Here is a 25,912-nt window from a genome sequence, read left to right as displayed (position 1 = left end):
AATAAAACACACACACACGCTTACTGTTTTATTTATTTATTTAATTTTTTTAACACACACACACACACTTACTGTTTTATTTATTTTATTATTAATTTATTTTTATTTTTCTAACAAACACACACACACACGCTTACTGTTTTGTTTATTTATTTTATTTTAATTTTTAATATTTCTTTTTTTTTTAACACATACACTTTGATTACTTTATGCTTTAATTACTTGTTTAATGAAATGTATTGGTTTGATTGTTCTTATGTTGTATGTATGATACTTTGGCAATATTGTTGCTACACATTAATGCCAATAAAGCTAATTTGAATTGAACTGAATTGAATTGAGAGAGAGAGAGAGAGAGACAGACAGACAGAGAGAGAGACAGAGAGAGAGAGAGAGATATCTCTCTCTCTCTAAATATATATTTTTTAACACACAAACACACGCTTACTGTTTTATTTATTTATTTTATTTTTAATATATTTAAAAAATTTTTAACACACACACACTTACTGTTTTGTTTATTTATTTTATTTTTAATATATATTTTTTAAACACACACAAACACACACGCTTACTGTTTTATTTATTTATTTATTTTAATTTTTAATATTTCTTCTTTTTTTTAAACACGAACACACATACGCTTTGATTACTTTACACTTTAATTACTTTTTTAATGAAATGTATGGGTATATATGATGCTTTGGCAATATTGTTGTTACACATTCATGCCAATAAAGCTCATTTGAATTGAATTGATTTGAGAGAGATTCCGAATTCCGTTGTTGTTGAGAAGTCATGTTTAAGTCTTGCTGCTAAACAAAACGCTTGTTTTCAGTCCAAAAATTGGATAAACACCGACTTTTTATGAGGAAAATGCAAAAGAAGTGACCACAATACACCAGAGGGGAGAAAAAGAGGAAAAAGGAGGAGAAAGAAAGAGAAAGAAGGAAAAGAGATACAGTTTGAAGAAGGAGCTCAGAAACAGAGCATCAAGCTGAAGAGAAACAAACAAGGAGAGAACAAAAACAAACAAGAAGAGGATAGAGGGACTCAAGTAAGTTACAGCAAACTACTGGACACTGAAATCAGTAAGTTTTTGCATTTATTACTATAAAACATGTCCCAACTGCAACACTCAAGCTAATAGCTAACAAGCTAACACGGCAGCAATGGCATCAAACAGCAGTAGTGCTGTTTTAAACACAGAACACAGAAGCTTGAAGATCAACAACTGTTTCATGATGTCTACACACTCTGAAACCATTGACTACCCCCCAGCTATCAAAAGCAAAACTGCAAGAGGAAAATATAAACAAACAATACTCAGAGAAAGACCAGGAATCCTGTTCCTGGACCACTATGGAAGATCCTGCAATTTAATCTTCTGGACTGATGAACCATATGCTTGGCTGAATGTGTTCAGCTCTCATTACCCAACAATAAAGAGAGCAGGTATTTGTAATGGATGGAAAATAAGTGTACTGGAAGAAAATGACTCTGACACCAGCAGAATAACAGTAAACCTGTCCAAAAATGGAACTGCCATGATACAAGGCGACCTGAGACCGATTGAGCTCAACTTTCCTGCTATGAGACAGAGCTGAGAAGGAGGTCCTCGCAAGCATCGCTCCAACCCTGGGAGTCAAACCGTCCTGTTCTGTCCCTGCTCCAGACAGACAGCCTGCAGATACTGACACTGATCCTCTCCTGCTACAGCACTCTGAGGCCCTGGACATCATGAGAGAGCACTTCTCCCTGATGGAAATAGAACTGGTACAGATCAGAGAGCAGCTGGACCAACAGCAGCCTACCTCTCCTACTGTCAGTGACTTCAAGGCCAAGAAAGAACAGGACAGTGTCAACTCACAGCTGAGTTTCAACAAGAACTAAAACTAACTCGTCAGAGAAGACAGCTGGATCATCTCAGTGAGGAGGTGAAGGAACTTAGGAAGGACAGAAACAACTGCAAAACTGAGTTGGCTACTCTGAGAGAAGAGCTACAAGACAGGGACAGGCTCAGTCTACAAGCCAGACTGAACTCCACACAACCCCCTGTACCTGCCTCGCAGATCCAGACCACATCCAGCCAAACTCCCACTACACCTGCTGAAAGACAACACAGCCCTTTCCTCGAGGACCCCCCCCTCTCACGCAGCCTGGTGCAGACTCTAATCCCCCCCCCTGTACCAACCAGCTGCCTCCATACAAACATCCCAAGCCAAGACGCCAGTCACAACCCTGCACCTGTCCAAGGGCCGGCCTCTAGCCAGCCTCCAGCTAGGAGCTCCAGACCTGAAACCACCACCACAGCTCCACATCCAGACCCGACAGCTGATAATGAACAAACACACACAGACAGAAGGGCTGACATTATCCTCCTCATGGACTCTAATGGAAAGTTCCAGGATGAAAAGACCTTATTTCCAAGGCACAGAACGGAGAAGATCTGGAGCTGTTAACAGTGCCTGAGCTAGGCTCACCTAGCCACATCATCATCCATTCAGGCACCAATGACTTCAGGTCCCAGCAGGACAGACTGGCAGACTCTCTGAGGAGAGTCATTGAGCAAGCCTCCACCAATTTCCCTACATATCCACGCTGCTGCACTGGAGAGACTTCCACCCCCACACCATTCAGAGTGAATATCAGCCATTTCATTTATTTATTCTATTTTTAATATATATATATATATATTTTACACACACACACACACACACAGACACACTTACTGTTTTATTTAATTATTTAATTTAAATTGTTTATATTTTTTTTAACACACACACACACACACACACTAACTGTTTTATTTATTTTATTTTAATATATTTTTATTTTTTTTACACACACACACGCTAACTGTTTTATTTATTTATTTTAATTTTTAATATACTTTTTATTTTTTTAACACAAACACACATGCGCTTAGATTACTTTAGGCTTTAATTACTTGTTTAATGAAACGTATGGGGTTGATTGATGTAGTTGTATGATGCTTTGGCAATATTGTTGTTACACATTGCAGTGAAGTCGCAGACATCAGCCCAAGGATCGGTACGTGATGTCATCGTGACACGCAAGTGCTTCTGCAGGCTACACATACAGGGCCGTGTGTGGCGGTGGCGTCATTTAGAATTAGAATCAGAATTAGAATCAGCTTTATTACCAGGTAGGCATATGTGTACACATACGAGGAATTTGACTCAGGATTGTACAATGCTCACGATGTGCTTACTTACATACAATAATACAATAATAAACTCAGACACAGGCTACAGTATTGAGAACACATATACACACACACTATAAACAAAACAATATTGACAGATTGAGACAATAGTGCAATGAGCAGAGTGCAAGGGATGCAGGAGTAAATTATTATTATTATTATTATTATTATTATTATCATCATTATTATTATTATTGTACATGTCGGAGGTGGATGAGATATACAGGTACACATACACATACACGCATACATGTGATGGCAATTTGAGTTTTCAAAAAACAGCTTAGGCAAACACTTGTCTTCTACAGAAGGAACTCAGTGGGACATACACACAGTGTCTCAGCACATGCAGTTTTTATCCTAATCTCAGGGTCAGCACTATCTTACCACTGGAACATGTTGTCTTTAGGAGGTCCACTGGAGGACATTCAATCCAGATCTATCGTAAAGACAATCATGCCCTAGTACAGCCAGGTACATGATGTAAAACAATGAAAGACATAACCCCCTGGACACATCACATACATTTACCCAGTACCCGATAAACCAGAGGCCCTCAGTGAGTAACATTAATTAGATGACTGTGTTTGGAGATGGTACTCATGGAATTCCCATTACATTTACTCCCTTTTAGCATGAGACTACAAAAATTTCATGTAATTTCAGCAGTACTTGCAGAATGATTGATTATGTAAAAATATAAGAATATAAGAAATAAACAATATAGGAATAAACAATGTAATTATTTGTAATTAAACAATGTGGATTATCATATTTATCAATTCAAAATGCAAGTAAAATAAACTCAGACATGTACACAGTGCGATTGAGCATAGTGCAAAGGATGCTGGAATAAATATATTTGTGTTGGTATTATCTGCTTGAGGTAGGTGGATTTGGTACACATACAATATACCAGTGGTCAGCAATAGGTGGCCCGCGCAGCCAGATTGCTTTGAGTCCGGGTACTGGAATGGATGTTCCCCAGCCTCAAGTTTGTGATCCACTGACAGGTGGAGGCTGGCACAGTGAGCTGGGTGAGTTTGGTGCTGAGGATTTCCAGGATGATGGTGTTGAATGCCGAGCTGAAGTCCACGAACAGGATCCTTGCATATGTCCCTGGAGAGTCGAGGTGTTGCAGGATGTAATGCAGTCCAAAGTTGACTGCATCATCCACTGACCTGTTAGCCCTGTAGGCAAACTGCAGGGGGTCCAGCAAGGGGCCTGTAATGTCCGTCAGGTGGGCTAACACCAATCTTTCAAAGGACTTCATGACTACAGATGTCAGGGCGACAGGCCTGTAGTGGTTTAGATGGAGGGTTTTTTGGGGACCGGGATGATTGTGGAGTGTTTGAAGCAGGAGGGAACTTCACACAGCTCCAGTGATCTGTTGAAGATCTGTGTGAAGATTGGGGCCAGCTGCTGTGCGCAGATTTTCAGGCAGGATGGTGACAGGATGGTGTCTGGGCCAGGAGCCTTCCTGATTTTCTGCCTCTGGAGGAGCTGGTGCACATCCTCTTCACAGATCATGAATCCCGGTGAGGGGTTGGTGAGCGGGGGTGACAGCGGGGGAAGGTAATTGTTTGAAGTTGGAGTTGGAGTGGGGGAGAGGTGTGACTATGGGCTTCTCAAACCTACAACAGAAACCATTCAGCTCGTCAGCCAGTCGTTGAGTATCAGCAGAGTTGGGGGATGGTCTCCTGTAGTTAGTAAGTGTCCACAGGCCTCTCCACACTGACGCAGGGTTGCTGGCTGTGAAGCTGTTTTCTAGCTTTTCAGCGTGGCATCTCTTTGCTGCTTTGATCTCTTTAGTCAGTGTGTTCCTGACCTGGTTAGACAGAACTCTGTTTCCACTTCTGAAGGCCGCCTCTTTGGTCTGACGAAGGTGCCTGAGTTTTGCTGTGAAGGGTTTTTGGATGTTGTATGTGTGGAAGGTTTTAGTCGGCACACATGTCCTCACAAAAACTGATGTAGGATGTCAGTTAGTTCGTCCAGGTCAGTGGCAGCAGCCCCAAAAACACTCCAGTCAGTACAGTCAATGCAGGCCTGTAAATCCAGCTTTGACTTGTTGGTCCATCTTTTCACCATCTTTACAACAGGTTTAGCAGATTTCAATGGATGAGCCAGTGATCAGAGAGTCCAAAGGCTGCATCCTTCAAATGTAAATGAAAAATGTAGCGCGTCTGGACGCTACTGCGCTTATCAGTCACTAAAACAGCTTCACTACTGAAAAGCTATTTGATTTAGAAAACAGTGACCACCACCACGCTCCGGAAATGTAGTTAAACTAGTAACGGCGCTACTTTTAGCGACGCTACTGCCCAACACTGAGTGGTCTCACTAAGAGTCATGTAGGCTACCCCCTAAGATAGCCTAACAAATAAAATTAAATTTGACTTGTGCATGTTGCAAAAATGTAAGTTAGTTAAACTACGCACAAAACACAATGATTCTTACGCTATATAAATTGTGAAGCCAAGTGCAGAAGACTTGACATTGATGATGATGATGATGATGATCAGTTTTTATTTTCTTCTCTGTTAAAAATCTGTCCATCTTGTACATATTAACAACATTAATGATGGCTTCATGACAGCAATTTTCATCTTTGACAAGTCTAAATGCTGTGAAATGTTTTTACCCCCTTGCCTGCCCCCAGGTTAAGAAGTAAGCCTCAAAGTGAACCAGAATGGACAATACCAGGCTCCTGGAACAGATAAACCTACAGCCAAAATCTATGTTATTAGTTATAGCTGCTGTTATATTGTTTTCCTGTGATAATGGTCTATTATTTTATGATTACCTGCAACTGTAACAAAATGTTTTTTTTTATTTTATTGTGTTATACTATTATATGAGGGTCGCTGCAGAATGTTTATTATACAGATTGCAGTCAAAAAAGAGGGACAGGTGGTAAGTTTTGGAACAAATCTTTAGAATTTTATTCCACATACTGCACTTCAGGTGTCTGCATTTGAATCACATCTATCACAAACAAAAAATGCCCCAGGGTACAAATAAATACACTTTTCAGTGAACAGAGATATGTGGAATGTTTTTATACGTGGACTTTTGTGTTCATTTGTAGAATCCATATTTGTATACAGTATATATATATTTTTTCTTTTTTGTCAAAGTAAGTTACAAACAATACCAGCAAATGAAGATTTTTCTTTCAAATAAAGTGCATTTCTACTACTCTCTCTGTCAATCACAAAAAGAAAAAAGATGTTCTCAAACATGTAACACTAGTTATAGACACCACTGATTGGGGAAAGGCCTGAAAGTGGACATAATAGCTGTAGAAGATTACATTACAGTCAGTTTTCTTAACTAGGTTATCAAAACTGAGCTGATGTATTACATCAAGATATAAAAGAACTGCTTCCTATCATTAGAATATATAAGACAGTATATTTAAAAATGTGAATCCCTATTCCAGAATCAACAGTCACGTGAAGAACACAACAACAGAAGAGGAACAAATTCATTCATTTGATAATTACTGCAAATATTTTGTCATTAGAAACATAAATGCATATTCAGTAACCCTATGGCTAATAACATCCATTCTGCAGTATTTTGGTGGTCTTGGCTTCATTACAGAAACTGTTAGTCTTAGGGTTATTAATGAACATTTTATGGACATGTTTAACAGTGGATATTTTAACCACTGGGGGACAGTAGAGTACTAGGCCAAAGAAAAAAAAACTCAGTGGTTGATGCATGAACTGCATGGGACATTGGTACACCCTCAAAAATTGCTAGAGTCGTGGATGGATTGCTAACAGAACCCGTTCCAAAAGCTTAAATAGATAAAAATCAATTTAATTGCATTAAACATGCATTAAGAGATGTTTTTTTTATATCAATGACTTGTTATGTAAGAAGATGGTCTCTGCCAATACCACAAAATCAACTTCCCACTTTGTAGCTCTTAATAGCTTTTAGTTTAGCCACACCCAGCCATTGTTATCAATCTGTGGGGGGGACAATGCTGCCAGCTGATGTAAAACAATAAGCAACCGCTCCCAGCACAACTCTACACTTAATACCTCATGCAAAACAGCTGACAGCAAAAGTTGGAGAGCAAACTTGAACATTCACTGTTGTTTGACACTAAAGTTTGGACTTGAAAATACATTTCAGTCTTTCAACTTCTGCCTTGGTGTGAAGTTGCTGTTTTTTGCTGAATCAGTTTATACTTGCAGAGTTTAGAAGAATCAAATTACTGTCAGAAAGGGACATTTAACAATGTGTAAAATCAAAGCTGGATTAAATCGTTAAAACCCTACTTTCTGCCCAAGACCGTAAACCAACAAGTTGCAGTATAGTGACAGCAGTCCTCACACACACAGCTGTAAATGGTTTGCATAAGATTATGTACACTGGATAGTTAGTGAGAATGAACTACTAAGAAGATGAATAAGACCAGGGGGAGAAGAGACTTGTTGTTTTTCCTTCTCTTTTCCCAACATTTTAAAATCCTTCTCAGCACTCTGAGATGACTGATTCAAACACCTTTATCAGTATGTTACACAGCATCATGACTACCTAGCTTGCAGTACCTAACAACACAGTCATTCTGATTATACTGTAGCAGGTTCATTGTGATATACTGTACCATGCCCACATCCACAAACCCTACCTTAGCTAAAGAGCCCTTTAACAAATTACAGTATGCTACATCCATGACTGCTTGCTTTTCCAGTTTAGGCTCAAAACAACACATGGGTTTCACTGTATATGTGCTTATAATTATGTTTACATACTCTATCCACATAAGGAATCATCACTGTGCCTGTGTGATCTGTTAATAAAGTAGCAGAGCATTCAGCAAAGCCTGTAACTGTTACTGGATCCTAATTGCTGTCTGTTTATTTCCAGTTTGGTTTCTGTCATGACCCTTGCTGAGTCAACCGTGCAAAGTGAAATAACCCCTTGAAAAGACACACACACACACACACACACACACACACATGCACGCTCGCGCGCGCTTCTTAACTCACTCACTCGCAAACACACTGTCCCAATTCATGTGCCACAGGCGTATGGAATTAAATGCATGAAAATCAGCTGCTGACACTGCTGCCTCCTGTGGCAATGTGAGTGTGTGTACGTGTGTGTTTGTGCGTGTGTGTGTATAGGCTGCAGTCAGACGCAGAGGGAGGGGGGAAAAAGGGCTGTCGTAGCCCTCCTGCGAAGGGGAGATAAGCGCTGATCCTGAGCTCTGTCAACCCCGCTTTTCTCTGCAGCGGGACACAGCCTTCAAGAATCACCAGAAATAGACCCAAGGTGGCTTCACACACGCACACACACACACGCACACAAAATTCCCTGTGACAGACAGAGCTTGATGTGACATCCACTGACAGAGTGCCTGCTTTGGCTTTGTCTGACTGTGCACAACAACTCAGTAAACTGCTGGACGAAGAAGAAATGAGCGTAATCATCTTGTTGCTTGTTTAGCCACTGTTGCCAAACTGAGGCGGTGTGTCATTCCCGTTGTTTGATGCAAATATTACAATTTGACTGTGCCTCAGTTAATCCACCTGTTTCTTTGTCTTGGTTGATAAGCAGTGAAAGAAGGAAGGGCTGGTTGAAAGACAAAATAGAGTGACAGGATTTGGTATTCACAGTTTTCAGCATGTTTTGATCAGTAAAGCACTTTTTGACCTTCTTGTACCTATAATACATGTACAGTACATACCATATGACATGCGTTCACATAGACCCACACAAATATACATCTGATAAAGTGTTCCACATTACATTAAGAGTCTTCTTATTAAATACTTTATAATAGAAAATCAACACATAATGCACCTTTACGGTAGATTATTTTACTCCTGGTTTTTAAATTAGAATCAGTCAATGATTGGAATCAATAAATAACATTTTATATACTCTGAAACTGGAATGTACATTGTTTTTAAGTGCTTGACTCCTGTTGCATTGTTCTTCCAAAAAAGGCATCTTTTTTCTATTTTTCTTTTTTTTTTTACTAAAGTTCCATTTAGGGGACCCATGGGGTCACATTTTCGGCGGGCTGCTACCTGTTGCAGCCTTCTCTAGCGGTGAACCAGCGGGACTTTGGGTCACCACTGCAGCCCCAACAACCACTCGACCTCCAGCAGGAGTGTCAGACTTTCCTGCTGTGCCTCCCTGCTTCTCCTCCGTTGCCTTAATCTGCTGTTCTTTGCTCTTGGCCCCCTCCTGGGAGCCAAGCTTGATTGGCCCGAGGACGTTTTTGGCCACGGTGGTCAGCTGGCTGACGAAGCTCGTCTTTTCGCCAGGGGAGACAGGCCGTGACTTACAGAGGGAAGGACCGCAGAGGGAGGGGGTGACGGAAGTCGGGGAGGGAGAGGGGGAAGGCGAATGCTCCTCCACCACCTCCAGGCGACATTTGTCCTCCCAGTCAAGGGTCCCCCGGTAGCAGTTGACTGGACCGAGTCCCTGCCTCACCTTGCCCAGGGAGAGCTGCTGCCCATGTGGGGGGACGACGGGAGCGAGAATGCGAGCTGGGAGTTTGGGGCTTTTGGAGCCGAGATCTGGAGTCCTCGAGTCACTGCTCTCTGCGCCGGCCTTTCTCAGGTTGTCCCCCATACCTGATGGTTTAAAGGTTTTGCTCATGCTCAGAGGACCTGCTATCACTGTTGCGTTGATGCCGATGGATTTATCTGGAGTAGAAGCAGAGCTCTTGGTGAAGGCAGCTCCAGGTAAACCAGGCCTACTCTTGTTGTTTCCTTCCTGCTTTGGCTCAGTTCGGCCCTTTAGCTGCTCCTGGGGATCTTTACTATTAGATAACATAATTTTGGCTGCTTTGGGGTCTTGCTGTTTTGGAGTTAAGTCTGTCGGACTCTTTTCAGGCCCCTTCTGACCACCTAGACTTCCTGTTGTTTTGGTAGGGGTGCTAGGAGTTGTAGCTTTAGTGGTTTCTGCACTTAATCTGGAGCTTGGGCCTGACTGCAAATTTAAGGGCAGCTCACTTGTATGAGGTCTTCTTGTTAAGGATGACTGGGATATTGTTGCTCCAACCCGACTCAATCTCTCCAGACCTATCCCTGTATCAGTCTCCCTCTCTTTCTCCCTCTCCCTCCCTCTCTCCCTGTCTTCCCGCTCCCTCCCGGCCAGCAGTGTTTCCCTGCTAAGCGGGGACTCCTGTCTTCCTAGTCTCCTCACAGGCTTCAGGACACCAGTCTCTGGGGAAGTAGAGGACGAGGGCAGGGGTGGAGGATTAGGAGGCAGATTTTCCCCTTCGGTCTCCAGCAGGCTCTGAAGCCCGAGCTCGCAGAGGAAGGCATCCTTACGGTACTCAGAGTGCTGCACCTCCAGGCTGTGCTTCCTCAGTGGACCCCCTAGCCCTCCTGTAGAACTGGACTGGGTCAGAGGCGAGCCCAGCTTCTCTGCCGACTGCACTCGTTTCAGAAGAGGTGATCGAGGGGGTTCAGCACTCTTGGGCCTGGGACGGACCACCGGCGGCGAGGAGTGGAGCTTGGCAGGGAAGGACTGGGTGGTGTTGGAGCTCCCCACAGTGTGGCCAGGCAAGGGTGGAGGCGACGACTGGGTGGGAGAGGGTGTGTGGGCCAGCGGGGACAGGGGGATGTTACCAGCAGACTTACAACGGGCAGAACGATACTGGCGGTGGAGCTTAGGGGAGAGGCCGTGCAGGGAGCTGGGCCTCATATGCTGAGAGGGAGCGGGAGAGTTTGGAGTGCTGGAGGCTGGAGAGCTGCTCTGGGAGGAAGCACCTAAAGGAAAACACACAGCAGAAAAGATCCATTAAGATATACAGACTCCCTGAGGAAAAGGCACACTTTTGATTTAAAAGGGAATTTTGGCTTTAAGGACTGGAACAATTTCTGGCTTTAAAAGCTCACTTTCCAGGCCATACGCTGTGGTTTCTAAAAATATGTCATATTAAATAATCCTAATGTGAACTGATCTTAGACTACTTCTATTTGAAAACTTGTATGTTTGTTATTTATTCCCAATGTCCTACCCAGGTATGAGGGCTCAGGGGTGGAGCGGTAGCCCTGAGTCGGGGACCGGGCAGACAAGCTGTGAGTTGGGGAGCCAGGAAGACTCTCACTGGAGGACAGGGAGCGATTCAAAGAGGACAGGCTGCGGCTGGTGTGCAGCAGATTGGACTGCTTTGTGATCTTACGGAACAAGGAGTTACGCTTTTTACTGCAGGATAGACAGGCAAAGAAAACACAGGATGAGAAAGTAAGATTTGAAAAGGGATTAACAAAATATAATATATAATAATTTGTTAACAAACTTGACTATAAAAAAGGACTACACCAGTGATTTTTACCACGATATACCAAGAGTTTTGTTAATGCTTTTTTGCACATTATCTTTTGTCAATTAACAATGAGAATCAATTTGAGATACTTTATTTTGTTTTGTCAAAATGTTGAAACCTTGCTTTTGCATTCAAGGATGCTGAAATATCTGAAATTTCAGGCTCTACGACCAAAAATGTGCCCCTGAGCAAGGCCTGAAGCCCTAACTGCTCCTTACGCGCTGCACAATGGCTGACCACTGTTCCTAATTAGGATGGGTTAAATGCAGAGAACAATAAATTTCCTTTGGGGAGCAATTAAATATAAGAAAAAAAGGAAGTATAAACTATTGACGTTTAGAATGCATGAAATCAACCCTGAAAACTATAAGTTTATAAGACATCATCAAAGACATGAGTAACACTGTCATTAAAGTGTTGCAGGTGCGTCGGCTCCTACCTGTCCTGGCCGTCCTTGCCCATGGTCCTCTTATTTCTTCTGGCCATCTTACACTTGTAGCTGGCCTTGCGGGCAGGACCCACTTTAATAGAGGTGTTCTCGAAAGGCGTGGTTGTCACCTTCACTTTGTTTCCACTCTGCACAGATCAAGGAAATAAAATTATTGTACACCTATGCTTATAATTATCCACTGTCAACCTTATTTACCAACAGAAAACTGACCAACAAAAAACTTTATTTACAGAATTAATTAGCAAACTTGATGTGTATTTGGAATTACTTAAAGAGACACCAAGCTCAGAGCTACATGGATGTGCAAGCACTGTGTCTAAGTACAACTGACAACTTATAAATAGACAGCTAAGCAGCCTTTCAATGACATAAATAGAAGAATTACACGGAAACATTGACATTATAAATATACTGTACAATTCAGAATGAATGAGCCTACTCCTGCCTACTTTGAGGATGAGCTCTACCACTTCAGTGTGGACCAGACCATGGACAGGCTCCCCGTTGACGTGGGTGATGAGGTCACCAGCACACAGTCCAGCTTCCTGGGCGGGGCCGCCATCTTCCACATGCTGCCAATTCACACAAAACGTTCGAGTTCATAACAGGGAAAAATTCATTACATGTAAACATTCAGAGTACAGTATTTAAATCTTAGACAGTATTTGTTTATTTCCCCTTTAGTTTGGCTATAAATAATACTAGTATGTTTTTTATTATAGAATAAATGTAACGGGAAGATAAATAATATATATAACCAGTGGAAGGTGTACCCAAAAACTCCTCAATAGTTTTAGACATTGCTGAAATCCCGTCCTTTCTTGCAGTTATTTTTAATTCACTGATCAGTGGGTTAAAAACTTTAAAATACACACTCAAAACTCACAGCACAAGCCATCCCTTTTTATGTGAGGATTTCTGATCCAGTGCAAAACATCTCCAAACAGTACATACTACTACTACTAAGTTTCTTACCCAAACAATGTGATGCACGCTGTAGATATCACTGTCTCCAATGTAGACTCTGATGGCCCTGAGAGTAAAGCCATACTTTTTTCCAGAGCGATGGATGGTGATGGGAGAGCGCAGAACGCTGACTGCCGGACAGAAGTCTCTGCTGGGTGAAGAGTCACGGGACGAAGGGTTGGAGGAGAAAGAGTGGGGAGACATGGGGCTGGCCAGTGGAGAGAAGCCGCCATGCTGCTCCACTGGAGGGTTAGGTAAGTGAAGCGAGAGAGATAACATACTGTATTAGAGCACCACAAACTAATATTTCGAAAAGGGATTTTATTCTTTCCTTGTGCCTCTCACCTGATGGTATGATGACAGACAGAGCCGTGGCAGAGGCTGACTTGATGACCTTGTTTCCGTGTCTGGAGTTGCGTTTCTCTCCATCACCAGACAAATGCTGATGGCGAGCCCTGCGGAGGACCAGGTCATTGGTGGCCCGGGCCCCCAGAGGGTCATATAGAGGAGTCATCACGTCACGACCGGCTGCTGCAGGACCTGGGGATAATGTTTGGACAGCCGTGGTAACCTCCGGTGTCTCTCCATATCTAGGTGATTTGTCTGTGTGGATGTAGAGTCAGGTGAAAATTATAGTTATTTATAGTAGCATTTAGAGGTGAAAATAGCAATTTTAGGAATTGTCTAGCTGCCCACTCACTCACTCACTCACCAGCAGCTATCTAATAAGGTACTACAGGTTGGTTTTTCACCTCCTCCCCCCCTTGCTTTCATTCTTAATCACCCTCTTTATTGTCTTCTTGCTGTTTCCTCTGCTTCTCCCTCTCTACCCTCATAACCTTTCACCTTCTCAGAGACTTCCTCCTGCTTACACACCTGCTCCGTTGATCTCCTTCAGACTGTTCCTCTGCTCCAGGAGGCAGGGTGAGGGGACACTGGTCCCATCCAGTGAGGTTCCACGGACCTTGATGGGCACCTGGCGAGACAGGAAGTCTGGCTCACCGTCTAGGGGTGAGGCAAAACGATGTGTATCCATGAGTGCTGAGAAGCGTCGTCGAGCACCAAGGGGAGGGCTTGCATCCCCGTCCATGTAGAGGGACTCTGAACAAGACAGGCGTTTCCTGCAAGAGAAGGATGAAGACACGGTCACACAAGATGATGAAAACTGTCTTCTCCTAAAGAATCCATTATTCAACAAGACTAAGGGCGCTTTCACATCTGTAGTTTGGTTCATTTGGTCCGGACCAAGTAAAAAAAAATGATACACTGTTGCATTTTAGTTCTGGTCCGGTTCATGTTCACACTGCAGTTTTACAAACAAACCAGAGAAGTAACCATGACGTTACAAAGACTTACAGGTAACTTGTTGATTGGACAGCTTTGGCGATTGTCATCCTGCATCATCAGGACCCACGTGGGGAAATCAAACTCCGGTGACTGACAGAAGTTTATGCAGCATTTTACTGCTTCTAATCTGTATCGCAAAGAGTTCACGAAGTAATAATTTATTAAAAGCATGATTAGTAATGCTAGGCAGCAGAACGACCGCATAGCCTATTATGAATAATAATGTAAAAACAGGACATGTACAGTAATAATTTGGGGCTTATTCGCCTATAGTATACTGCGGTATTGCTGTCACACATTTTTTAACTTAATGAACTGACAGGGTAAACGGAATACTACTTGCCCTCTTTTTTAACAGATTTTAACCTATTAATCAGGGAAATACCCGCACTTACAAGTAGGCTATACCTTATAAAATGATTTTCACAAACATAGGGGCTTATACAGATCAATTATAAGATCAGTGAATGCATTCCGCGGTCAGACGATGGATTTATTAGTGGTTTAGCTTTGGAAATAATGCTCAGATCACATCTCTGCTATCATAAAATCCTGTTTTTGGTTCGTTTGCTTTCACACCACAAGCGAACTGCACCAGAGTTCATTTGAAAGCGTGCCGAGACCGCTTTTGGTGCGCACCCGAGTGCGATTGCTGCATTCACACCTGCCGAAACGAACCGCACCAAGGGGCAAAAAGAACTCTAGTGCGATTCAACCTAACTAAATGAGGCAGGTGTGAAAGCACCCTAAGACTCAAGCCATGCTGGTAGCTCAGTAAGGCTGTCCGAGGCTGCTTTGAGTTACATGCTAATGTCAGCATGTGGTCATGCTCACAAGACATTTCACACTTTTGAAACTCATGGAGGCACTGGAAAAATTCAGGGGAACACCAAAGTAAGCAGGAACGGCCACCATCTAGTATTTGTTGAGGTATTTCAATCAAGAGCAAAGTGGTGGGCCAACCGATCGACATTGTCATCAGTAGAGTCATACTGCTCTGTGATCTGATGGAAGTGATTGTTTTTACATTATGTCTTTAAAAGTAAACATTAGAGTTTTTGACCTCTTGTAGCACTATTGAGATGTTTTCTCTGAGTGAACGTGCACGCGAGTTAAGCAATACACATTCCTGCCAATGGTGTTACACTGTTTCACTGATCAACAGGTGGCTGTAATGCACCAAGATATGCTCCAATGTGTAGGCAAAGGCAGGGTAGCAGAAGTCAGTACACATGGATGTAAACAACGGAAGATTCAAACTTCAAAATCATGAGGAAGGAAACACATTTAACACATTTGTTAAAACTCAACTTTACACACAATGCGTGTTGGTCGAGTAACATTGAATGTAAACATAACTTTTGTTTGCTTACAAGAAAACTCCACAGTGCACCTTTAATTAAAGAAATGAATGGATGTAATAAGTGGCTGCCGAAAAAGTAATCATAGCTGGCGAGATACGGATAATTCATACTTGATGTGGACGAGGGAAAATCCAATATGTAAGGTAATAGATGAGCCACCTTCACATTATCAAATTTTCTAACTATTATGAATGCAGAATGTATGAATGATTTTATTTTACATATGAATGCAGAGGGATTGCAATCCAGACCTACACTTCCTAAAGATTGAGGTGAAACAGAGTTATGACAAGAAATGGAAATCTGTTTCTGCTCTGTGCTCCCAATCAGCAGTGTGTCAGTTATTAATATGTAGTGTGGACCCAGCAGGTTGCAGTCTTTGTAAGCTGCTTCAAAGCATGATAAACAGAGCTACAGAGCAGAACTATGTTTATTGAATCTAGAGCCCAGGATGAGAGTGATCTTTTCATTTAGGTGGGCTAAAAACTACAAGCCTTTGTGCAAAGGTAATGAGAGGTGTCTTTCATTTTCATTCCAATATGAATAATCACTATCAGAATCAGACAGATGTTGACTATAACGAAAGACGAGCAAAGAAATCTTGTCTGTTAATAACTGTAAGTAAATGTAACTTCACTATTGAGGGTACAAATAGCATTAAACCACCTATATTCAATATTCCTAATATTACCAGTAACCATCCTTTTGTGTATCTTATTCAAAAATGACGCACTGGATTTGAGTGAAACAAGCAGCTACATTTGCATTATTTATTAACAAATTGTGGAAAAAACTGACACATCAGAGACATTTTGGTTTTCTGTGAGACATGTGAATCAACCATCCAATTCCACTTTTTTCCAGACTTTGTAGAAGTGGGATCTGTTGTCTGCTGCTGACTCAAAGTGAGTGTGAACTCTCACACAAAGTTCTTTTTATACAGAAAGTGTCAAAATTGGTGTCATTGAGATAGAAGGCAATTATTCAGGCACACTGGGGTAACACCCCACCTCACTTGCAAACTAAAATCATGAACATGCCTCTTCAATAATGGCCACTACTCACATCTCAGGGGACCCAGTCCTCCAGCTCTTGTCTCTCATGCTGAAGCTACCAAGGCTCTCTCTCTTGGTCACTTTGTCCTCGCGCGGACCCTTGTGCTCCCGGCGGGACACAGAGGTCGAGGCTTTCTGCTCCAGCTGAGACAGATGCTCCATGCTGCTGTACACCTGCAAGGGAACACAGTCAGATCAATAATCATTTGGTCTGTTTGCAGTTATTAACAGCTCTGGTGAGTGGGGATGACAGCTACTGTTTATATTTGTTTGCTGTAATTATATCTAGCATATTTGTTTCACATATCAGATGTGTCTATATATAAAAACCTGTTTCTCTGACCAGTGGGGAAGAAGTCATCTCCCTTAAACAGGAATGCCACTGATTTTACACATCAAAGTCTGTTTCCAGAAAAATACTGCATATGTGACAAAAGTTGTGAAAAGCCTTTTGGGAACTGAAGAAGCTGACACAAGTCTGGAATGTGTCTGGAATTTTTGCTTGAAAATGACTCAAGTAATTTATCGTCAAAAGACTTGCTGATTAGTTTTCTATCATTGACTAATTGACTATTCAACTAATTGCAGAGTGTGTCCACTCTAGACCCCATTAAGTGCGTGTATTCAACAGAGGTCTTGTACACCTGCTTTGCCAAAGTTAGTCATGGAGTTCCACAAGGATCTGTGCTGGAACCAATCCTGTTCCCCTTTAATAGGCTTCCTTTAGGCAATATTATCAGGAAACACTCCATGAACTTTCATTGTTATGCAGATGATACTCAATTATATCTATCAATCAAGCCAGATGAAACTAATCAATTAGCTAAACTCCAAATGTGCCCACAGGATGTTAAAACCTGGATGACCTGTAATTTTCTAATGTTAAACATTATAACAACACAACTCAGATAAAACTTAGGTTATTGTCCTGTGGCCCAAGCACCTACGTGATGCATTACCTAAAGGTATAATTACTCTAGATGGCATCGCCCTGGCCTCCAGCACCACTATGAGGAATCTCGGAGTTATCTTTGATCAGCACATGTCCTTTAACTCGCACATTAAGAAAATTTCAAGGACCGCCTTTTTTCACCTACGTAATATTGCAAAAATCAGGAACATCCGGTCTAAAAATGATGCGGAAAAACTGGTCCATGCATTTGTTACTTCTAGGCTGGATTACTGCAATTCCTTTTTATCAGGCTGCTCGAAAAAGTCCATTAAGACTCTTCAGCTGATCCAGAATGCTGCAGCACGTGTTCTGACAGGAACCAGGAAAAGAGATCACATTTCTCCTGTTTTAGCTTCTCTGCATTGGCTGCCTGTAAAATCCAGAATAGAATTTAAAATTCTTCTTCTCACACACAAAGCTCTTAATGGTCAGGCACCATCTTATCTTAAAGAGCTCATAGTACCTTACTACCCCACCAGAGCACTGCGCTCCCAGAATACAGGGTTACTTGTGAGTCTCCAAAAGTAGAATGGGAGCCAGAGCGTTCAGCTATCAAGCTCCTGTCTTATGGAACCAGGTTCCAGTTTGGGTTCAGGAGGCAGACACCGTCTCCACATTTAAGAGTAGGCTTAAGAATTTTCCTCTTTGATAAAGCTCATAGTTAGGGCTGGCTCAGGTGAGTCCTGAACCATCCCTTAGTTATGCTGCTATAGGCCTAAACTGCCGGGGGACTTCATATGATGCACTGAGCTCCTCTCTACTCCTCTTTCTCTCCCTCTGTATGCACCCTCATCCTGTTAATGCACGTTACTAACTTGACTTCTTCTTGTCTTGTGCTTTCTCGTCCCTCTCCTCCTATCACTTTCTGCAAGTGTTCCTAATCAATCGACACCCTCTGCTACTATTATTGCAACTATTGCACCTATTGTTATTATGATCATTAACATTACGGGTATTATCATTAACATTACTATAAATATCTGTGCCATTATTCATTCAGTCTATAGCAACATTACCTTTACGGTCTGTACCCCCACCCCCCATCACTCTCTCCCTCTTTATGGCTATCTCCCTCTCTCTTGCCCTTTCTCTCTCTCTCTCTCTCCCTCACCCCCAACCGGTCGAGGCAGATGGCCGCCCATCCTGTACCATGGTTCTGCTCGAGGTTTCTGCCTCTTAAAAGGAAGTTTTTTCTTGCCTCTGTTGCCTAGTGCTTGCTCTTGGTGGAAATTGTTGGGTTTCTGTAAATAACATCACAGAGTATGGTCTAGACCTGCTCTTTTATGAAAAGCACTATGAGATAACTGTTTTGGCTCTATATAAATAAAATTGAATTTGCTTGAACAAGGCCACTCAACAGCCATCAACAGTAACTTCAAATACATCTCAAAATTAACCTCAATGAGGTACTTTGGATTATCTGAAGAGCTCCTTCAGGACTTCACAACCGAAACATGAGAGGAATGGACCAGGTGAAAGACAGAGGGAAGAGAGAGCAGATCAGAAATAGAGGATGAAAGTGGGAGAGCCGAGAGAGGAAATAAAAGACAGTATGAGGTGAGAAAATCCCACCCGAGAGGAAAAGTGTGACAGAATGAACACGCTGGCACGCTGAGAGAGAGACTCACGGATCGGAATTAAAAGAAACATGGCCATAGAAGGAGTGGATGTGCCAAATTAAATAAGGATGAAAGACTGTCTTCGTCATTAAACATACATCTGTAGAAACGTAAAGCAAGAAGCATTAAAGGCACATGGACCTCTGAGTGGTTTAAAATAAAAACAAGAAGAGGAATAAGAAGGAATGTTGTAACAGTTACAACAGCCCAGTAAGACTTTCTGAACTCCAGGTAAGAGACCTCAGTCCAGCCTCCAAGTCCTGCTTTCTGTACTGTCCTCATTGTATCTAAGACTCTTTTTTTTCTTCCTTATCAAAGCCTGTCAAATCATCTCCAAGCGCCAAGAGACAAAAAAAAAAACAGATTGACACAATGAAAAAATAAATAAATAATAACAGAGTAAAATGACAGAGGGAGGGGGAAGAGAGGGAATGAAAGAGGAGAGGGCAGTAGACAGACAAAGTCAGACCTTGCTGAAGCGAGGAGAACAGGAAGAGAACTGTTTGATCTCTACAGGCTCATCGTCATTGGTGTCATCCTCGTCATACGTATTGATGTGATGATAACGATCCGAGCGGGCTGGCAGTAGAGACACAGAAGAGATTAAATATATGAGCTGTCATAAAATGTGCATTTTTTACTGTGACGGCATCAGAAAAGTATTGTATAACCCATAAGCCTAATATTGACGCAGCTGCTGTACTTTCCAAACAGAAGAAGCCAGAGGAAACGTACTATCAAAGTAGCTGGTGTCCTCCTCTGACTCCAGGTGAGGGATGAACTCTGCCTTTTGTCTCAGCAAACTGTTCCAGTCCAGCTCTGTGAAGAATGAGTGCTGCTTCACCTCAAATGCTCCACCTGGTGGCAGGGGTACAAACAGCACAATCTGTCAGCCTTGTTCAAAACACAGAAAGATGGACAGACATGATACTTAAAGGCGCTTCAACTATAATTTTATGTTAACAGTGGATCGCATGATGACGTGTGAAAGGTGAGCAACCCACAGAGAATCATCACCCCACTCTGCAGTTTCACCCATCAAGTGGCAAGAAACAAATCCAAATAAATGCTAATGTTGCTCTGTGTCTGCTTGATTTGTAAACTATCACCTATTTGCTCTTTTAACGCAATGTTGTGTTTAAGGTGTTTATGGTTTATGGTGTGACTTAATCAACAGTCTTTTAATATAATATATGCAAGCCTGAATGCTTATTTGAAAAGTTAATGGATTTATTCATTCCTAATATAGACTCAAAATGGGTGCAGATCAGAGCTCTGATATCAAGTCAATGCAAAAGTTATTACCTGTACCCAACCTCACAAGAGGGTTGGTCTGCAACAGGGATGAGATGAGGTCCTGGGAATCCGCAGGCAAGGCGTCATCACCTTCAGGCCAAACTATATCGTCTAATAGATGACAAAGAGAGAGCCAAAAGATCAGCATAACGAGGAAGAATGAAATTGCTTCCTTTTGAAGTAGTTTTCAAGATGACAAATCATAGGCTAGTCCAAACTACTGCTAAATTGCCTGTAAAAGCTGCATGTCACCGGGGGAAAAATTTAAACATGGAAGAAAACTATTCTATTTGGAGCAGTATTCAAAATCTTAAGACTTAAAAACTCTACATACAATGTGCTTTCTGAACTGTGTGGTAGTCTTAAAATACTGTAGCACACTTAATATGAACCACTTACTAAAAAGAAAGACACTAACCCAGAAACCCAGTTGAATGAAAACATATAGTACAGCTTTTGTAGTTTGCTTTTGATTGCTAAAAATGTGACCCTTAAAAAAAGTAGAAAAAGATGAATACTATTTTCTTACCTGTGATGACCTGTCCAAACAGCTGCTCCGGAGTATCCCCAAAGAAAGGCACACAGCCCACCAGGAACTCATAGAGGATGATGCCCATGGCCCACCAGTCCACCGGCTTTCCATAACCCTGACGGAGAATCACCTCAGGAGCGATGTACTCTGGAGTGCCACATACCTGAGTGATGGAGAGAAGGTTGAAGCGAGGGAAGACAGGCAAAGAAAAGAGAGGAAGGAGAGAAATACAGGTTGGAGATGCTTGACAAACTTAAGTTGTTGGCATAGCCACGGGAAACTGTAATCTAATGTAATCTAAAAATCTAACTTGTCCAAGTTGCAGTGCATTCATCACTCATCCTCATCATCACTATCATCCCCAAAGATAATCTGTAATTATTCCCCTCCAGACATGTTGTAAAATATACATGTAAAACATAATATAATCTTTATATAATAATTTGTGTCTGATCTCTCTTTATACATCATTCTGCACACTGAAGGTCAAACATCTAAAGGACATAAAAAAAGAAAACCTTTTTCATCACTATCAAGCCAAGCGAGAGATTTGGTTTTATCTGAGATCTCTGTCGCTGAAAATTCAAAGCCAAAAGAAGGATTTTTCACAGAAAGGTCTGTGGACTTTTCAGGTAACTGTGAACTTGGTTCTGGAAGGAGATACTACTGGTGAGCTTTTCAGATGTAAATTTTCAATGCTGTAACATTTGCATTTAAAACTGAAATGGCTGAATTAGACTTGTAAAGTCGGATTCTTTTCTTTATGATTTGGACAAACCAACACTTGAACACTAAAGTAAAAATGGAAATTGTTGAAGTTTTATTCTAATAATCATACATATATGCTCTTCAGGAGGTATGAAAGTGAATGTATATATATATATATATATATATATATATATATATATTATCTGTGAGTGAATGAGAAACACTCTCCTAATCAGAAGCTCCACTACAAACATGAAAAGCAAAGCCCTGATCTGTTTCATCCGCAGATGTGAACTATTTACTGGCAGACAAACAGATGCCTGCTTCCACCCAGAAGAGGTGGAGGACACGCGGGCCAATTTGACTGATTATGACTGGTTTAATTCAGAGCATAAACAATAACTACAATTGCAAAATGGGATTGTAATGGAGATGGAGAGCATTAATGAATCACTTGTTCAGACTACACAGGTAGCATTGTTATGCAGTGTCTTTATTTGGAGTTTAGGGATTTTGGCACGCATGGCTGGGGAAGACTAAAAGGTGCTATGAATGCCAGTCGCCTGCTCACCACCATACATCAGAACTTCACTAACTTTGCATTACACACACATCTTATTCATACAGCCGCTAACCAAAGGCATCTGTCTGTAGCCTTTTATCTTTTATAACGTGGTGATAAAGTACTGCAGTTAATGTCCATGTACCTGCTTATCCAGGAACTCTCTGGCATCTTTCTCAATGTGTCCCTCGTACAGGTTGGTGGTGAGGCTCATTAGACCCATCTTCGACAAGCCAAAGTCTGTGAGCTTGATGTGTCCCATGGAGGTGATTAGTAGACTATGTGGAGAGAGAAAACAGGCGGTTTGACTCTTGTTAAGTTCAAACTCTGGCACATTGCTGTCAAATCCATATATATTTGAGTACGTGGTTATTGTGAATGCATGCAAAGTCATGATCAGAGGATGTCATTTGTTGTTTTCAATTGGATGCCGTTCTCAGGAGGACAGGTCTTAGATAATACATCAGGGGGAGAGTGCTGGAGTTGAGATATGGACACATGAGAGTGGCGCGCCGCAGATGAATGCACAGAGCAACCTTTCGATGAGACAGTGACTGACAATGACTGATAATCCTCATCCCTGAAGTATTTTTGTTTACTTTCTATCTGTATCAATTTGTCAGAATAAACTGAACCAACCGAGCTCTGTGCACGGCTGCCAAAACAAGAAGAGGACCGGAGCGGACTTGAGCGGGGCTGTAGGCTACTGAAGGTAAGGCCTGCCTACTTTTCTTGAGTGGTAATCAGATATGTTGTGGCTTGTTTGTAGCTGGTACAGCCATAACTCTAGACCTAAAAATGGGTGGTGCTGACGCAGTGGATAAGACACATCTTTTGGTGTGAAAGACCTGGGTTCGATTCCCTCTGCGACACATCAACCAACTTGTCCCTGAGCAAGACATTTAACCCCTGATCGCTCCAGAGCCGTGTGACATTTCTAGAAGTTGCTTTGGATAAAACGTTAGCTAAATGACTTATTATTATAAATTATTTTACCAGTGCTACCTGTGCTGTGACAGCTACATCAAATTCATGCAATTTTTCACATCTATTGTACTATTTAAAGTGAGTTAAAGTGCTTTTTTCCAGCAATTCTCACTGGTATGTCATCCTTGAGAAAAGACAGGACTTTAAAAGCAGAATTAATTGATTTTTGGCCACTTAGGGAAGCAGAACAAACACCAACAAAAAATTCTTTCAACCTATACACTTGTGGTGATGAATTTGTTAGCAAACTGTTGATTATTTACACATCTAACAGTTACAGAGCAACACTATCATTCATTTGAAGTTGTGTTATAGACACCTGATTAATGTAAATCCAATATTCATCTTTATCTTTAACTCCTATTAGCCTTTTTAGTTTTTGGTCTGTACTGTCTCCTGAGGGAAATAGCTGACTGATATCTGAGTTTGTCACTACAAGAGACCCCTTTCACATCATACATAGTATTTGATCCATTTGTTTTTGTAAAAACTATTAATTAATGCAGCTTCAAACACTCACTTGTCAGGTTTGAGGTCTCTATGGACGATACCATAGTTGTGCAGATATTCCAAAGCTAAAACAGTCTCTGCAAAGTACATCCTCGCCAGCTCCACGGGCAGAGCCCCAATGTTCTTCAGCAAAGTGGCACAATCCCCACCTGAGAACGCAGAAAGACCACAAGTTGTTGTGAGCGGATTTATTCTTACTTGAGAAATGTTAAATTAATCAGACAAATGGTAATGAAGCACAGAAAGTCTGCAGGGTGATGAGGCAAAATAGCATCATAATAGGTGATTCATATAAATAGCATTCCTATTTTTGTGACGTACCTGTGCTTATGAGTGGGTATAAAAATAAATATATTTTTTATGTTTCTGGGGGTTTTTGGGCTTGCAATCCACCTTTGGCGCTCACTAAACCAGTGCAGTGTCATTATACATGAGTCATTCTTGACTACATTCATGCTCAGCTGCCCTCCAGAAAATTCAGCACAAATGGAAAAGGAAGATGAGCAGGGCTGGAGCAGCAGTGTGAATCTACTGACCTCGTTTGACTTTCATAGTCAAGAATCACTGTGATAGGGAAATAAGACTCTGCCCTTCTGGAAATGTGAGTGAGAGATTACACTCCGCCATATTATTTTCATTTCCTGACACTGAGCGGACAAACCATAATTTGCTATTCAGACGTGTAGCAGACACTTTTATCCAGAATTAAATACATTTTGTGACAAAGCTTGCACTTTAAGGTCACTTAAAATTGGTAAGGTCAAGGCCACAGCGCCCAGACAAAAGATTTAAAGGGAGCAAACTGCGTACTGATTTGGTGAAGATTTTATGGAAGCTAGAGACGTGCTAGGTCAGGAAATAGGAGCCAGGGAGAAAAAGGCTGAAAAGTGTTGCTGTTGTTTAACAAGTCTGATCTAATGTGCGCCTGAAAAAGATGCCTGAAAAAGAGAGGGCGAATCGAACAAGACCAAATCACCCATTCAATTAAATTTGAGTCCACCCTCACTGGACTAAAAGCCTGCAAGTAGTGTGCCTAAAAAACAAACAAATCTAACTCCCTTACCCTCAACATATTCCATGACCATGCACAGATGTCTCCGCGTTTCAAAGGAGCAGAACATGGAGACGACAAACGGGTTCTCTGCGAAGGTGAGGATGTCCCTTTCTACGAACGCCTGTTCAATCTGGTTCCTCAGGATCAGATTCTGCTTGTTGATCTTCTTCATGGCAAAACGCTGACGTGTCTCCCTGTGGCGCACCAGGTAGACAGCGCTGGAGAGATGACGAGATAGAAGAGCCAAGAAGTGAAAACTGGAGGGACTGGAGGTGCAAAGATGAGGAATGAAGGAAAGACAGCATGGTGAAACCGTGGTGAGACCATTATGAAGTGTAGTCCGCCTCAGAAATATCCTTTTTTTCTTTTAAATAGGCAGATAAAGTGGGAGTAATACAGGCTTCACAGTTGCAATGTAATCCTTTCTGATCTACCCAATAAACAGAAAATTTTATAAATCTTTTAAAATGCAGCATCATGAGGAGACCACATGCTATTTTTTTTAAAATCCCTTCCGACTGCTTGTCAGAGTACATTCTGACTTTACATCATTGGCTTTAAAATAATTTAACAGACCATTTCCTGAATCCATATAAGAAAATGCTATTTAAAAATATTTACCCTTTGGATGTTGGTGCTTTAATTATTCTCTGTGCCGGGATTAAGGACTAGAAGACTGCTTTTAGTGCCTGAATGAGTTTTTTTGGTCCATCCCACATTGGATTACAAGACACTATTAATATCTCAAACATGAGAAATATAATAAGACATCCTCTTGTAACACCTATACAAAACCCCACAAGAAACAGTAATATCAAATCAAACCATAACATTATATACACATACAGTGAGGAAAATAAGTATTTGAACACCCTGCTATTTTGCAAGTTCTCCCACTTAGAAATCATGGAGGGGTCTGAAATTGTCATCGTAGGTGCATGTCCACTGTGAGAGACATAATCTAAAAAA

At 41.6% G+C, this 25,912-nt stretch overlaps 1 protein-coding gene and 1 long non-coding RNA gene across 12 annotated transcripts in view; one reads left to right on the top strand and one right to left on the bottom strand.

Annotated features, from left to right (window-relative positions):
• The first annotated feature begins 1,023 nt into the window (after positions 1-1,023).
• LOC123969240 lies at positions 1,024-6,273 on the top strand. The gene is made up of 3 exons (XR_006824693.1): positions 1,024-2,641; positions 3,026-3,169; positions 5,889-6,273. It is a non-coding gene; the product is annotated as an uncharacterized LOC123969240 (long non-coding RNA).
• A 2,900-nt stretch (positions 6,274-9,173) lies between these two features.
• The window catches only part of LOC123969237 (microtubule-associated serine/threonine-protein kinase 1-like), a 75,773-nt gene continuing 59,034 nt past the window's right edge, over positions 9,174-25,912 (bottom strand). For 10 of the 11 annotated variants that reach the window (XM_046046430.1, XM_046046429.1, XM_046046433.1 and 7 more), the window contains 15 exons: positions 24,953-25,209; positions 23,900-24,038; positions 22,538-22,670; positions 21,120-21,285; positions 20,600-20,701; positions 20,030-20,152; positions 19,764-19,873; positions 16,734-16,897; positions 13,834-14,078; positions 13,303-13,560; positions 12,967-13,199; positions 12,441-12,563; positions 11,980-12,116; positions 11,232-11,419; positions 9,174-10,980 (listed from right to left, as the gene is read on the bottom strand). In XM_046046430.1, the coding sequence (XP_045902386.1) occupies positions 9,263-10,980; positions 11,232-11,419; positions 11,980-12,116; positions 12,441-12,563; positions 12,967-13,199; positions 13,303-13,560; positions 13,834-14,078; positions 16,734-16,897; positions 19,764-19,873; positions 20,030-20,152; positions 20,600-20,701; positions 21,120-21,285; positions 22,538-22,670; positions 23,900-24,038; positions 24,953-25,209 (4,096 nt within the window). In that variant the 3' untranslated portion in view covers positions 9,174-9,262. The remainder of the gene's footprint in view (positions 10,981-11,231; positions 11,420-11,979; positions 12,117-12,440; positions 12,564-12,966; positions 13,200-13,302; positions 13,561-13,833; positions 14,079-16,733; positions 16,898-19,763; positions 19,874-20,029; positions 20,153-20,599; positions 20,702-21,119; positions 21,286-22,537; positions 22,671-23,899; positions 24,039-24,952; positions 25,210-25,912) is intronic. The other variant, XM_046046432.1, reaches the window with a different exon arrangement.

This window comes from Micropterus dolomieu, linkage group LG04 (assembly GCF_021292245.1).
Source record: "Micropterus dolomieu isolate WLL.071019.BEF.003 ecotype Adirondacks linkage group LG04, ASM2129224v1, whole genome shotgun sequence".
NCBI classification, from domain to species: domain Eukaryota; kingdom Metazoa; phylum Chordata; class Actinopteri; order Centrarchiformes; family Centrarchidae; genus Micropterus; species Micropterus dolomieu.
This window is presented reverse-complemented; position numbering and strand designations above follow the sequence as displayed.